General features: G+C 50.9%; 1 protein-coding gene across 3 annotated transcripts in view; it reads left to right on the top strand.

Annotated features, from left to right (window-relative positions):
* Positions 1-16,158, top strand: part of LOC137353492 (pleckstrin homology domain-containing family A member 7-like) — a 101,895-nt gene extending 85,737 nt beyond the window's left edge. The window contains exons 17-20 of one of the 3 annotated variants that reach the window (XM_068019837.1): positions 216-497; positions 1,373-1,503; positions 10,595-10,725; positions 15,600-16,158. In XM_068019837.1, coding sequence (XP_067875938.1) covers positions 216-497; positions 1,373-1,503; positions 10,595-10,725; positions 15,600-16,066 — 1,011 coding nt within the window. In that variant the 3' untranslated portion in view covers positions 16,067-16,158. The remainder of the gene's footprint in view (positions 1-215; positions 498-1,372; positions 1,504-10,594; positions 10,726-15,599) is intronic. The other 2 variants (XM_068019838.1, XM_068019839.1) reach the window with 2 other exon arrangements.
* Positions 16,159-16,392: the final 234 nt, after the last annotated feature.

Raw genomic sequence — 16,392 nt, 5'->3', positions numbered from 1 at the left:
AAGAGTTTAGAGAATCCTGGGAGCTATTTTAATGATTGGGCAATTCGACTGGATCTACCCAGTAAAACTATTTTTGCAGAAACAACCAGCATCTATGTTTTCGAACTCAGTTTGGATTTTCTTAGTGCAGAACAGGATCAATGAAGATGTTTGAATCCATGATAGGGACTGAGTAACATTGGCTTCACATTCAGACCATGTTTGTTGACTGTCAGAGAGCAGCATCAACAGAGACACCAAGAATGAACTCTGGGACCCTCCTGACCAACAGACCAGTGACCAGCCAGTCAACAGGTGCCCATCTCACTGCCAGTGTGCTAGCTTCTCAGACCAGACCAGGAAACGTCCCAACTGTTACCACAAGACCAACAACTGCACCAGAGGTGCCTGGAACACCAACCGTGAACACGTCAAGTAAATTGGTGACAAAGCTATCAGCACTGCCAGTGACACTAGAAAGCCAAGCCCGAGAAAATAATCGCATTGTAAGAAAAGAGGTGAGAGTTTGATGATGATCAGAATGTGTTCTGTAGCTTGTTCACACAATTCTGCCGTTATGTGAAACTCATGTTCAGCAGCTGGAGGTAATGAGACATATTTAAGGGCAGGATCCCCCACTGAGGTGGGCTGATGCAGCAGGATTAACATTGGGGCCTTGGGCTTTGTGTGTCTCAGTAACATACCAGCAGATGCCATTGTTCATTTGGCACAGGAAGAGAACGTTACCAACTGAAATGCCACTTCATATGGTTAGACCTGAAGCCACAGTGCACTGGGAGTGGGCGTGGGTTAGAGTCAGAGTGGGTGGGAGTGGGTGAGAGATGATGAGAGTGGGTGGGAGTGGGTGAGAATGGGAGAGAGTGGGAGTGGGGGGATGTGGGTGAGAGTGGGTGGGAGATAATGGGTGTGGGTGGGAGTGGGTGAGAGTAGGTGGGAGATGATGGGTGTGGGTGGGAATGGGAGTGGGTGGATGTAGGTGGATGTGGGTGAGAGTGGGTGGGAGGGGTGGATGTCGGTGAGAGTGGGTGGGAATGGGAGTGGGTGAGAGTAGATGGGAGATGATGAGTGTGGGTGGGATTGAAAGTGGGTGGGAATGGGAGTGGGTGGATGTGGGTGGGAGTGGGTGAGTGGGAGTGTGAAGAAACAAACTTGTGCAGATGGAGCTGATGTGAGATGGGAGCTGCCCATCAGGTCAGTGACATTTGCCAGTTCTGATGAAGGGTCACAGACCTGAAACGTTAATTCTGTTTCTCTCTCCACAGATGCTGCCAGACCTGCTGAGTGTTTCCAGCATTCCTTGCTTTTATTTCAGATTTCCAGCATCTGCAGTATTTTGCTTTTATTTAAATGTAATGAGTTTCTTTATTTACAGGGTAAACCCAGTAAAGTGGTCGTAACCACGCGATATATTGAGGTAGATCCGGACACTCCCCTCAGCCCAGAACAAATGCAGGAGAAGGAAAGAACATTGGAGAAAATCAAGACTATGATTGCAAAGACCAGGTGAGTAATCACAGAATCATACAATGCAGGAGGCCCTTCAGTCCATCGAGCCTGTTCTGGCTCTTGGAAGGAATTCTCCAATGTTCCCACTCACCCTGCCTTTTCCCCATAGCCCTGCAAATTTCTCCTTTTCAAGTATTTATCAAGTTTCCTTTTGAAAGGTAATATTGAATCTGTATCGACCTTCTCTGCTTGGAGAAGAACAATTCAGGGTCAGACATGTCCTGTATAATCCGTTTAACAGATTGTGTCAAAATGTTAATGTGCTGTCCAGTGTTGTGTTGTATTTGACAGTGTTTCTATAGGATTGTTGTGTGATCCTCACTAGTCAGGCCCATGGGTAGTGAGAGGGACAATCTGTAACTCGTGATCCTGTCCAATTACTCGCCTCACAAAAAGAGCCCTCAGAAACGGTTTAGGCCTTCAGACTGATTCCCAGCGTCTCAATTCGGGGTTTCCATTGTTGTGTGATCCCCGACACAACAAACACCAGTCAATTTATCTCCCCCGAATCTGATGGAAAAGTCAGATTTCATGATCAGTCCTTTTATGCTGTACCTGTTAATACCGGGGTTCGGGGTGGCTTCCTGTACCTGTTAATACCGGGGTTCGGGGTGGGTTCCTCTACCTGTTAATACCGGCCTGTTAATACCGGGGTTCGGGGTGGCTTCCTGTACCTGTTAATACCGGGGTTCGGGGTGGGTTCCTCTACCTGTTAATACCGGGGTTCGGGGTGGGTTCCTCTACCTGTTATTACCGGGGTTCGGGGTGGGTTCCTGTACCTGTTAATACTGGGGTTCGGGGTGGGTTCCTGTTCCTGTTAATACTGGGGTTCGGGGTGGGTTCCTGTACCTGTTAATACTGGGGATCGGGGTGGGTTCCTCTACCTGTTATTACTGGGGTTCGGGGTGGGTTCCTGTACCTGTTCATACTGGGGATCGGGGTGGGTTCCTGTACCTGTTAATACTGGGGTTCGGGGTGGGTTCCTGTACCTGTTAATACTGGGGATCGGGGTGGGTTCCTGTACCTGTTAATACTGGGGTTCGGGGTGGGTTCCTGTACCTGTTAATACTGGGGTTCGGGGTGGGTTCCTGTACCTGTTAATACTGGGGTTCGGGGTGGGTTCCTGTACCTGTTAATACTGGGGTTCGGGGTGGGTTCCTGTACCTGTTAATACTGGGGTTCGGGGTGGGTTCCTCTACCTGTTATTACTGGGGTTCGGGGTGGGTTCCTCTACCTGTTATTACTGGGGTTCGGGGTGGGTTCCTGTACCTGTTCATACTGGGGATCGGGGTGGGTTCCTGTACCTGTTAATACTGGGGTTCGGGGTGGGTTCCTGTACCTGTTAATACTGGGGTTCGGGGTGGGTTCCTGTACCTGTTAATACTGGGGTTCGGGGTGGGTTCCTGTACCTGTTAATACTGGGGTTCGGGGTGGGTTCCTGTACCTGTTAATACTGGGGTTCGGGGTGGGTTCCTGTACCTGTTAATACTGGGGTTCGGGGTGGGTTCCTGTACCTGTTATTACCGGGGTTCGGGGTGGGTTCCTGTACCTGTTAATACTGGGGATCGGGGTGGGTTCCTGTACCTGTTAATACTGGGGTTCGGGGTGGGTTCCTGTACCTGTTATTACCGGGGTTCGGGGTGGGTTCCTGTACCTGTTATTACCGGGGTTCGGGGTGGGTTCCTGTACCTGTTATTACCGGGGTTCGGGGTGGGTTCCTGTACCTGTTAATACTGGGGTTCGGGGTGGGTTCCTGGACCTGTTAATACTGGGGATCGGGGTGGGTTCCTGTACCTGTTAATACTGGGGTTCGGGGTGGGTTCCTGTACCTGTTAATACTGGGGATCGGGGTGGGTTCCTGGACCTGTTATTACTGGGGTTCAGGGTGGGTTCCTGTACCTGTTATTACTGGGGTTCGGGGTGGGTTCCTGTACCTGTTAATACAGGGGTTCGGGGTGGGTTCCTGTACCTGTTAATACTGGGGATCGGGGTGGGTTCCTGGACCTGTTATTACTGGGGTTCAGGGTGGGTTCCTGTACCTGTTATTACTGGGGTTCAGGGTGGGTTCCTGTACCTGTTATTACTGGGGTTCGGGGTGGGTTCCTGTACCTGTTAATACTGGGGATCGGGGTGGGTTCCTGGACCTGTTATTACCGGGGTTCGGGGTGGGTTCCTGTACCTGTTAATACTGGGGATCGGGGTGGGTTCCTGGACCTGTTATTACTGGGGTTCAGGGTGGGTTCCTGTACCTGTTATTACCGGGGTTCGGGGTGGGTTCCTGTACCTGTTATTACCGGGGTTCGGGGTGGGTTCCTGTACCTGTTATTACTGGGGTTCAGGGTGGGTTCCTGTACCTGTTAATACCGGGGTTCGGGGTGGGTTCCTGTACCTGTTATTACCGGGGTTCGGGGTGGGTTCCTGTACCTGTTATTACCGGGGTTCGGGGTGGGTTCCTGTACCTGTTATTACTGGGGTTCAGGGTGGGTTCCTGTACCTGTTAATACCGGGGTTCGGGGTGGGTTCCTGTACCTGTTAATACTGGCGTTCGGGGTGGGTTCCTGTACCTGTTATTAGAATTAGAATTAGAATATTACAGCGCAGTACAGGCCCTTCGGCCCTCGATGTTGCGCCAACCTGTGAAACCATCTGACCTACACTATTCCATTTTCATCCATATGTCTATCCAATGTCCACTTAAATGCCCTTAAAGTTGGCGAATCTACTACTGTTGCAGGCAGGGCATTCCACGCCCTTACTACTCTCTGAGTAAAGAAACTACCTCTCACATCTGTCCTATATCTATCACCCCTCAACTTGAAGCTATGTCCCCTCGTGTTTGCCATCACCATCCGAGGAAAAAGACGCTCACTATCCACCCTATCTAACCCTCTGATTATCTTATATGTCTCTATTAAGTCACCTCTCCTCCTCCTTCTCTCCAACGAAAACAACCTCAAGTCCCTCAGCCTTTCCTCGTAAGACCTTCCCTCCATACCAGGCAACATCCTAGTAAATCTCCTCTGCACCCTTTCCATAGCTTCCACATCCTTTCTATAATGCGGTGACCAGAACTGCACGCAATACTCCAGGTGCGGTCTCACCAGAGTCTTGTACAGCTGCAGCATGACCTCGTGGCTCCGAAACTCGACCCCCCTACTAATAAAAGCTAACACACCATATGCCTCCTTGACAGCCCTATTAACCTGGTTAGCAACCTTCAGGGATTTATGCACCTGGACACCAAGATCTCTCTGCTCATCTACACTAACAAGAATCTTCCCATTAGCCCAGTACTCTGCATTCCTGTTACTCCTTCCAAAGTGAATCACCTCACACTTTTCCGCATTAAACTCCATTTGCCATCTCTCAGCCCAGCTCTGCAGCCTATCTATGTCTCTCTGTACCCTACAACATCCTTCGGCACTATCCACAACTCCACCGACCTTAGTGTCATCTGCAAATTTACTAACCCACCCTTCTACACCCTCTTCCAGGTCATTTATAAAAATGACAAACAGCAATGGCCCCAAAACAGATCCTTGCGGTACACCACTAGTAACTAAACTCCAGGATGAACATTTGCCATCAACCACCACCCTCTGTCTTCTTTCAGCTAGCCAATTTCTGATCCAAAGCTCTAAATCACCTTCAACCCCATACTTCCGTATTTTCTGCAATAGCCTACCGTGGGGAACCTTATCAAACGCCTTACTGAAATCCATATACACCACATCCACTGCTTTACCCTCATCCACCTGTTTGGTCACCTTCTCGAAAAACTCAATAAGGTTTGTGAGGCACGACCTACCCGTCACAAAACCGTGCTGACTATCTCTAATGTACTTATTCTTTTCAAGATGATTATAAATCCTGTCTCTTATAACCTTTTCCAACATTTTACCCACAACCGAAGTGAGGCTCACAGGTCTATAATTACCAGGGCTGTCTCTACTCCCCTTCTTGAACAAGGGGACAACATTTGCAATCCTCCAGTCTTCCGGCACTATTCCTGTCGACAATGACGACATAAAGATCAAGGACAAAGGCTCTGCAATCTCCTCCCTAGCTTCCCAGAGAATCCTAGGATAAATCCCATCTGGCCCAGGGGACTTATCTATTTTCACACTTTCCAAAATTGCTAACACCTCCTCCTTGTGAACCTCAATCCCATCTAGCCTTGTAGCCTGAATCTCAGTATTCTCAACAACATTTTCTTTCTCTACTGTAAATACTGACGCAAAATATTCATTTAACACTTCCCCTATCTCCTCTGATTCCACACACAACTTCCCACTACTATCCTTGATTGGCCCTAATCTAACTCTAGTCATTCTTTTATTCCTGATATACCTATAGAAAGCCTTAGGGTTTTCCCTGATCCGATCCACCAATGACTTCTCGTGTCCTCTCCTTGCTCTTCTTAGCTCTCCCTTTAGATCCTTCCTGGCTAGCTTGTAGCTCTCAAGCGCCCTAACTGAGCCTTCACGTCTCATCCTAACATAAGCCTTCTTCTTCCTCTTGACAAGCGCTTCAACTTCTTTAGTAAACCACGGCTCCCTCGCTCGACAACTTCCTCCCTGCCTCACAGGTACATACTTATCAAGGACACGCAGTAGCTGCTCCTTGAATAAGCTCCACATTTCGATTGTTCCCATCCCCTGCAGTTTCCTTCCCCATCCTATGCATCCTAAATCTTGCCTAATCGCATCATAATTTCCTTTCCCCCAGTTATAATTCTTGCCCTGCGGTATATACCTGTCCCTGCCCATCGCTAAGGTAAACCTAACCGAATTGTGATCACTGTCACCAAAGTGCTCACCTACATCTAAATCTAACACCTGGCCGGGTTCATTTCCCAGTACCAAATCCAATGTGGCATCGCCCCTGGTTGGCCTGTCTACATACTGTGTCAGAAAACCCTCCTGCACACACTGGACAAAAACTGACCCATCTAAAGTACTCGAACTATAGTATTTCCAGTCGATATTTGGAAAGTTAAAGTCCCCCATAACAACTACCCTGTTACTCTCACCCCTGTCGAGAATCATCTTCGCTATCCTTTCCTCTACATCTCTGGAACTATTCGGAGGTCTATAAAAGACTCCCAACAGGGTAACCTCACCTCTCCTGTTTCTAACCTCAGCCCATACTACCTCAGTAGACGAGTCCTCAAACGTCCTTTCTGTCGCTGTAATACTCTCCTTGATTAACAATGCCACACCCCCCCCTCTTTTACCATCTTCTCTGTTCTTACTGAAACATCTAAATCCCGGAATCTGCAACATCCATTCCTGCCCCTGCTCTACCCATGTCTCCGAAATGGCCACTACATCGAGATCCCAGGTACCAACCCATGCTGCAAGCTCACCCACCTTATTCCGGATGCTCCTGGCGTTGAAATAGACACACTTTAAACCAGGTTCTTGCTTGCCAGTGCCCTCTTGCTTCCTTGTAACCATATCCCTGACCTCACTACTCTCAACATCCTGTACACTGGCACTACAATTTAGGTTCCCATTCCCCTGCTGAATTAGTTTAAACCCCCCCGAAGAGCACTAGCAAACCTCCCCCCCAGGATATTGGTACCCCTCTGGTTCAGGTGAAGACCATCCTGTTTGTAGAGGTCCCACCTACCCCAGAAAGAGCCCCAATTATCCAGGAAACCAAATCCCTCCCTCCTGCACCATCCCTGCAGCCACGTGTTCAACTCCTCTCTCTCCCTATTCCTCGCTTCGCTATCACGTGGCACGGGCAACAACCCAGAGATAACAACTCTGTTTGTTCTTGCTCTAAGCTTCCACCCTAGCTCCCTAAATTTCTGTCTTAAATCCCCATCTCTCTTCCTACCTATGTCGTTGGTGCCTATGTGGACCACGACTTGGGGCTGCTCCCCCTCCCCATTAAGGATCCCAAAAACACGATCCGAGACATCACGAACCCTGGCACCTGGGAGGCAACATACCAACCGTGAGTCTCTCTCGTTCCCACAGAACCTCCTATCTGTTCCCCTAACTATGGAGTCCCCAATGACTAATATTCTGCTCCTCTTCCCCCTTCCCTTCTGAGCTACAGGGACAGACTCTGTGCCAGATATCTGTACCCCATTGCTTACCCCTGGTCAGTCGTCCCCCGCAACAGTATCCAAAACGGTATACCTGTTGTTGAGGGAAACAGCCACAGGGGATCCCTGCACTGCCTGCTGGTTCCCTCTCCTTCCCCTGACGGTAACCCATCTACCTACTTCTTTTACCTGAGGTGTGACTACCTCCCTATAACTCCTCTCAATAACCTCCTCCGCCTCCCGAATGATCCGAAGTTCATCCAGCTCCAGCTCCCTAACGCGGTTCTCGAGGAGCTGGAGTTGGGTGCACTTCCCACAGATGCAGTCAGCAGGGACACTCTTGGCGACCCTTCCCTCCCACATTCTGCAGGATGAACATACAACTGCCTTAACCTCCATTCCCACTATTCCAAATTCCCAACAAATCTACTGAAAAACCAAAAACAAAAAGTCAAAACTTGTTAGGTTAGCAATCCAACGGACAGAACTTCTTAAATAAAAAGCTTACCTTATCAACACACCAGAGTCCTTTTTTTTGGTTAGAGGAGGAGGGTGGGTGGGAGACACTACACGTGTAGTGTCTCAGGTACAGCCACCACACAAATATATACCCTTTTCCTTACCCAGCAGTCCCCTGGTCCTCCGAAAACAAAAGGGAATTCACTTTTAAACTTACGCTGAAATTGACTTCTCAGCTGTAAGCCCGTTCACGCACCTCTGTTGCTATCAACGCTGCAGTCACCGAAACTAAAAGGGTACCGGGGATCGGGGTGGGTTCCTCTACCTGTTATTACCGGAGTGGGTTCCTGGACCTGTTAATACTGGGGTTCGGGGTGGGTTCCTGTACCTGTTAATACTGGGGTTCGGGGTGGGTTCCTGTACCTGTTAATACTGGGGTTTGGGGTGGGTTCCTGTACCTGTTAATACTGGGGATCGGGGTGGGTTCCTGTACCTGTTATTACCGGGGTTCGGGGTGGGTTCCTGTACCTGTTATTACTGGGGTTCGGGGTGGGTTCCTGTACCTGTTAATACTGGCGTTCGGGGTGGGTTCCTGTACCTGTTATTACCGGGGTTCGGGGTGGGTTCCTGTACCTGTTATTACCGGGGATCGGGGTGGGTTCCTGGACCTGTTATTACCGGGGTTCGGGGTGGGTTCCTGGACCTGTTATTACCGGGGTTCGGGGTGGGTTCCTGTACCTGTTAATACTGGCGTTCGGGGTGGGTTCCTGGACCTGTTAATACTGGGGATCGGGGTGGGTTCCTGTACCTGTTAATACTGGGGTTCGGGGTGGGTTCCTGGACCTGTTAATACTGGGGATCGGGGTGGGTTCCTGTACCTGTTAATACTGGGGTTCGGGGTGGGTTCCTGGACCTGTTAATACTGGGGATCGGGGTGGGTTCCTGTACCTGTTATTACTGGGGATCGGGGTGGGTTCATGTACCTGTTATTACCGGGGTTCGGGGTGGGTTCCTGTACCTGTTATTACCGGGGTTCGGGGTGGGTTCCTGTACCTGTTATTACCGGGGTTCGGGGTGGGTTCCTGTACCTGTTAATACCGGGGTTCGGGGTGTGTTCCTGTACCTGTTAATACTGGGGTTCGGGGTGGGTTCCTGTACCTGTTAATACTGGGGTTCGGGGTGGGTTCCTGTACCTGTTAATACTGGGGTTTGGGGTGGGTTCCTGTACCTGTTATTACCGGGGTTCGGGGTGGGTTCCTCTACCTGTTATTACCGGGGTTCGGGGTGGGTTCCTGTACCTGTTATTACCGGGGTTCGGGGTGGGTTCCTGTACCTGTTATTACCGTTGTTCGGGGTGGGTTCCTGTACCTGTTATTACCGGGGTTCGGGGTGGGTTCCTGTACCTGTTAATACTGGGGTTCGGGGTGGGTTCCTCTACCTGTTATTACCGGGGTTCGGGGTGGGTTCCTGTACCTGTTATTACCGGGGTTCGGGGTGGGTTCCTGTACCTGTTATTACCGGGGTTCGGGGTGGGTTCCTGTACCTGTTATTACCGGGGTTCGGGGTGGGTTCCTGTACCTGTTAATACTGGGGTTCGGGGTGGGTTCCTGTACCTGTTATTACCGGGGTTCGGGGTGGGTTCCTGTACCTGTTAATACTGGGGTTCAGGGTGGGTTCCTGTACCTGTTATTACCGGGGTTCGGGGTGGGTTCCTGTACCTGTTAATACTGGGGTTCGGGGTGGGTTCCTGTACCTGTTATTACCGGGGTTCGGGGTGGGTTCCTGTACCTGTTAATACTGGGGTTCAGGGTGGGTTCCTGTACCTGTTATTACCGGGGTTCGGGGTGGGTTCCTGTACCTGTTAATACTGGGGTTCGGGGTGGGTTCCTGTACCTGTTAATACTGGGGATCGGGGTGGGTTCCTCTACCTGTTATTACCGGGGTTCGGGGTGGGTTCCTGTACCTGTTAATACTGGGGTTCGGGGTGGGTTCCTGTACCTGTTATTACCGGGGTTCGGGGTGGGTTCCTGTACCTGTTAATACTGGGGTTCGGGGTGGGTTCCTGTACCTGTTAATACTGGGGTTCGGGGTGGGTTCCTGTACCTGTTAATACTGGGGTTCGGGGTGGGTTCCTGTACCTGTTATTACCGGGGTTCGGGGTGGGTTCCTGTACATGTTAATACTGGGGTTCGGGGTGGGTTCCTGTACCTGTTATTACCGGGGTTCGGGGTGGGTTCCTGTACCTGTTATTACCGGGGTTCGGGGTGGGTTCCTGTACCTGTTAATACTGGGGTTCGGGGTGGGTTCCTGTACCTGTTATTACCGGGGTTCGGGGTGGGTTCCTGTACATGTTAATACTGGGGTTCGGGATGGGTTCCTGTACCTGTTAATACAGGGGTTCGGGATGCGCTCCCATACCCGTTAGTTGAAGTCAGCACCAGCTCAGGGGTCCCTATAATACCTCATTGCCCCGATGGTCCCAGCTCTATTAGTGACCTGGGCCTCTGAGCTTGCTCTTTGTGGAGAGGAGTTCACATAAAGTAAATGTCTATTTCTTTGTAATTTTAGTCCTAGTGTAGCTGGGAGCTGGGCGCCTGCAGACCGCGGCATGCACCTGGGAGAAACAGAGAGGGATCGGATTATTAATCTCTCATACGCTCTCGCCACTGAAGCATCAGAACGCAGCAAAGTAATGGCAGGTAAAATACACAAAACTAATGGCCAAACTCACCGGTTTCTGCTAACCGGTTTCCGCTAACCGGTCTCCGCTAACCGGTCTCCGCTAACCGGTTTCTGACCCTGTCATCTTTATCCACCAACCTCCAGTAGTCGCTGTATAACTGGGAACACTAATGATTAAGAAACTCACTTCACAACCCAACAATACTTCCTCGAGTTCTTCAACTTTTTCCACTGTTGATGAAACTTTATTGGAATTGTGAAACACTGAAATCCACATCCAGAAACCAGGATAAGGGGAATGTCTAATTCTGCATTCAGTTTGGATATTTACAGGCAGCCAATCCTTGCACTCAAACCGAACACAAGGTCATCATATTAACTTCTGTTGTTATGCAAATACTAGTAAGATGATTGGTTATTCCAAGTTGCCAAGCAAATAATGTCATAAAAGATCCATTCTCTAATTCCTCTCCCAGCACAACAACAGCGATGGATTATGAGCTGAGTGTGTGGTCGTTGCTCCCAATGGTGAATCAATCTTCACTTCTACTCCTGTTCCACCCGTTCCTGATTCTCATCCACATCAATGAAATATTGGCCTGCATTCTCTTCTGAATCACCATTCATTGACAATGTACCCCATAACGCGAGACCCCTTGACACAGTACCCAACAATGGCTGTACCCCGTAACCCTGTACCCATTGACAATGTACCCCGTAACACTGTACCCCGTAACGCTATATCCCCTGACTCTGTACCCTGTAACACTGTACCCATTGATGCTGTACCCCATAACACTGTACCCATTGACACTGTACCCCATAACGCTATATCCCATAACACTGCACCCATTGATTCTATCTGTTTTTTGACAAGGAAGTGCCCAATTATACATAACAGTCACGAACACTAAAAAGTGAGACTAACTTAGTTTTCTTACTTATTTTTTTGGAGATACAGCACTGAAACAGGCCCTTTGGCCCACCGAATCTGTGCCGACCATCAACCACCCATTTATACTAATCCTACATTAATCCCATTACCCTCTCACATCCCCACCTTCCCTCAATTCCCCTACCACCAACCTACACTAGGCGCAATTTGTAATGGCCAATTTACCTATCAACCTGCAAGTCTTTTGGCTGTGGGAGGAAACCAGAGCACCCGGAGAAAACCCACACGGTCACAGGGAGAACTTGCAAACTCCGCACAGACAGTACCCAGAACTGAACCCAGGTCACTGGAGCTGAGAGACTGCAGTGTTAACCACTGCGCCAATGTGCCATCCCATAAATCAGGTCCCACCAAGATTTGAACTCGGATCACTGGATTCAGAGCCCAGAGTGCTTACCATTACACCGTAGAACCCAGACAGTAGATCGAACATTCCCATTTCAACAAAAGGTACAGCACGGGGGTTAGATACAGAGTAAAGCTCCCTCTACACTGTCCCCGTCAAACACTCCCAGTACAGGTACAGCACAGGGTTAGATACAGAGTAAAGCTCCCTCTACACTGTCCCCATCAAACACTCCCAGGACAGGTACAGCACGGGGTTAGATAGCACCACGCACCTCCTCTATCTGGGAGTCCACCTTAGCCCCGCTGAGGAAGCCTGGCCGGCAAACTGGCAGGAGTTGGAGGCGAAAGTCACCGCTCGGCTGGGGCGCTGGACAGGACTGCTCCGAGTGCTTTCCTACAGGGGCCGAGCGCTGGTCATAAACCAACTGGTGGCCTCCATGTTGTGGTACCGGTTGGTCACTTTGGCCCCGCCCCCTGCATTTGCCAACAAGATCCAGAAGAAACCCGTCGATTTCTTCTGGGGCAAGAGGAAACACTGGGTCTCTGCCGCGGTCCTGTGTCTCCTGATTGAGGAGGGCGGCCAGTCGCTGGTGTGCGTGCGCACCCAGGCTGCGACTCTCCACCTTCGGACCCTGCAGAGATACCTGTACGTTGAGCGTCCTCCTAGATGGTGTGCGCTGGTGACGTATTTTTTCCGCCAGTGTCACTGCCTTCAAGACGACACGCAGCTCCCGGTGGAGTCCATTAGCCGCGCTTCTCTGAGGGAGTTGCCTGTCTTTTACTGGGATCTATTCCGAGTCTGGAACATGGTCGCCTCCAGTCAGGGCGCTCCCCCGCGGACGGAGGTGAGCGCCTCGGCTGTCTGGGCGGCCCACTCCGGGGACGGTCCGGCGGGCGGAGGAGTAGCCGAAACCCCCGGGACGCCCCTCACTGCAGGTGGCGAGGGGGCTCGGGAGTGTGGAATGCTCCCGGCCGAGCTGACTCCCGCTCGGCTGGAACTGCTCATCGGACCCAGGCCCCGAAACCCTCCTCGGGAGCCGGTCCCGCACAACCTGAGCCGCCTGTCTGAAGTGCCCTCCGTGCCATTCCAATTGGCGCGGAAGGGTTTCCTGTACGGGCTGCTCCTGCACACTCTCCACTTCCTCGCCCTCGTCAGCCGGCCGGACACGCCCTTCCGGTCCGTGTTGCCATCTGGCGGCGAGGGGAATCCCCGATGGAGGTCTCTCTACGCGGGAGTCTTCCCCCTTTACATCGGGGACCTGGGGTGGAGGGTGTTGCACAGGGCAGTCCCATGCAATAGACTTTTAAGTAGGTTCACGGACTCCCCGGCCGCCTGTACTTTCTGCGGCCTGGACGAGTCCATGTTTCATGTATATATGGAGTGTTCGAGGTTGCAGCCCCTCTTTGAGTATCTGAAGGGGCTGCTCCTCAAGTTCTGGCTGCACTTCAGTCCCACGCTCCTGATCTTTGGGCACCCGGTGCAGAGGGGCATGGGCCGGGAGGAGGATCTCCTCGTCGGTCTGCTCCTGGGCCTGGCCAAGGTGGCAATTCACAGGTCCAGGCTGCGGGCCGTCGGGGGGGGGTCCGTCCTCCCCGATTGCCTGCCCCTCTTCCGCGGTTACGTTCGTGCCCGGGTGTCCCTGAAGAAGGAGCATGCGGTGTCCGCCGGTACGCTTGAGGCCTTCCGCGACCGGTGGGCACCGCAGGGAATGAAGTGCATCGTCGACACCGAGAATGGCATTTTAATTTGAGTTTTGTTTATTTCTGTTTTTAATAAAGTTATTTTAAAAATATAAGTATGTATATAAAGGCCCCCTCGACATGGAAAATTTAAAAGAGGCCTGGGGTATAAAGTCCACCTTATAAAGAAAGAAGAGAAAAAAAAAGAAAAAAAAAAAACGGGGTTAGATACAGAGTAAAGCTCCCTCTACACTGTCCCATCAAACACTCCCGCCCCACTTCCCCCAAAAATATGGGTTAGGTACAGAGTAAAGCTCCAGTGTGCATTTATACCCAGGCTGGGACTTTCTGCCTTCGGACCCTGCAGAGATGTCTGTACATCGAATGCCCTCCCAGATGGTGTGCGCTGGCAATCTATTTTTTCCGACAGGGCCATTGCCTTCAAGACGACACGCAGCTCCCGGCGGAAAACGGTGGTCGCACCTCTCTGAGGGAATTGCCTGTCTTTTACTGGGATCTATTCGGAGTCCGGAACATGGTCACCTCCAGTCAGGGCACTCCCCTGCCAGTAGATGAGAGGGCCCTGGCTGTCTGGGCAGCCGGATCTGGGGACGGACCGACAGGTGGAGGAGTAGCTGAAACCTCTGGGATATCTCTCACAGCTCGTGTCTAGGGGGCTCGGGAGTGCGTAGCGCTCCCAGCCAAGCTGACCTCCGCTTGGCTGGAACTTCTCATCAGACCCTGGCCCCGAAACCCTCCTCGGGAGCTGGTCCCGCATAATCCGAGCCGCCTCTCGGAAATGCCCTCTGTGCCATTCCAGACCGCGTGGAGGGTTTTCCTGTATGGGCTGTTCCTACACACTCTCCATTTCCACACCCTCGTCTGCCACCCTAACATGCCATGGTGGCCTGTGTTGCCATCTGGCAACAAGACGAAACCCCAGTGGAGGTCACTTTACATCAGGGACCTGGGGTGGAGGGTGTTGCATAGGGCAATCCCATGCAATCGACTTTTAAGCAGGTTCACGGACTCCCAGGCCGCCTGTACTTTCTGCGGCCTGGACGAGTCCGTGTTCCATGTATGTATAGAGTGTGCGAGGTTGCAGCCCCTCTTTGAGTATTTGAAGGGGCTGCTCCTCAAGTTCTGGCTGCACTTCAGTCCCACGCTCCTGATCTTTGGGCACCCGGTGCGGAGGGGCGTGGGCCGGGAAGAGGATCTCCTCGTCGGTCTGCTCCTGGGCCTGGCCAAGGTGGTAATTCACAGGTCCAGGCTGCGGGCCGTCGGGGGATCCGTCCTCCCCGATTGCCTGCCCCTCTTCCACGGTTACGTTCGTGCCCAGGTATCTGCTGGTTCGCTCAAGGCTTTCTGCAACTGGTGGGCACCACGTCATTGATGCGGAAAATCGTATTTTAATTTGAGTTTTGTTTCATTTATCTGTTTTTAATAAAGCTATTTATTTAAAATACACAAAGGCCCCCTCGACAAAAAAAAACAGCCTGGGGTATAAAGGCCATTAAAAAAGGGTTAGGTCCGGAATAAAAAAAACCGGGTTAGATGCAGAGGGCTGATGGTACTCGCTGGACAAACAACTAAAGAAGCATTGAGTTCAAATCCCACCCGAGTAAATTGTGAAACTGAATTTAGTGGCTCTGATAATTTACCACTGGCAGTAGATGAAAGCTTCAGGGAGGAAAACTGGCATCTTTACCCTGACTGACCTCCAGGTGATTCTGTCCAACACTGTGTGATCTGAGCTCAATCTGTTGTAAAGATTATTTGTAGAATGTTACATGTGAGGAAGATAGTTGATGTCAAGGGAAATGTTTGGATCTTGTTATAGTTCATTGTTTGACTTCAGATTCAATGTAAAATGTGATGTCTGATTTTCTTATTTTACTTTCATTTTAGCTAAAGCTTTAGCTGAGTTGCAGAAAGAGGAAGAGGGGATGGGCAGTCCGCGTGTAAGGGGCACAGGGCACTCGGAAAACACAGAGTCCCAAACAAACCTGGACAAAAATGGACTTATCTTCAATCTAGGACACCACAAAGAGGCGGCCAATCCAAACTCAGGATATCATCAGGAATCAGCCAATCCAAGTTTTGGGCAACAAGAAGGGACAGTTAATCAGAGTTCAGGGCAAAATAACCAAGGAGAAAGAACCAACCAATATTCAACAAAGGAGAGCATCGCCAGCAACCCAAGTTCAACACTGGGAGTTGAAGCAGTCAATCTCAAATTGGAAGAACAGAAAAACTCCACTATTCTGGACTTCCCACAAGAGTTAGAGGGAGTGAGTTCAACAGGCAGAGCCCTCAGTAACATTAGTTTATTTGTGATGGAAGATTACTCGGATCGGAGGCTGAGCCAGGAGTAGCTGATCGACGAGGGGTGAACAAATGAGGCAGCAGCCAGACTGTCTGAGATTGGGACAGACCGTGCAAGTTCAGACCATTGGTCAGCCGATTCTTACTGACTGTTGATGGGGGGGGGGGGGGGGCGGTCACCCTGGCACCAAGGGACGCATTGAATCACCAGCACAGGGGTCTTCATTGAAATGAGAACAGAAAGTTCTGGAAATACTCAGCAGTTCTGGCAGTATCTGTGTACAGAGAAACAGAGTTAACGTTTCAGGTCTGTGACCCTATATTCATGTTCTGATGAAAGGTCACTGACCTGAAATGTTGACACGTTAACTCTGTT

Source organism: Heterodontus francisci, chromosome 41, assembly GCF_036365525.1.
Source record: "Heterodontus francisci isolate sHetFra1 chromosome 41, sHetFra1.hap1, whole genome shotgun sequence".
In the NCBI taxonomy this organism is placed as follows: domain Eukaryota; kingdom Metazoa; phylum Chordata; class Chondrichthyes; order Heterodontiformes; family Heterodontidae; genus Heterodontus; species Heterodontus francisci.
The sequence above is the reverse complement of the archived record's forward strand: the minus strand, read 5'-3'. Positions and strand labels throughout refer to the sequence as shown.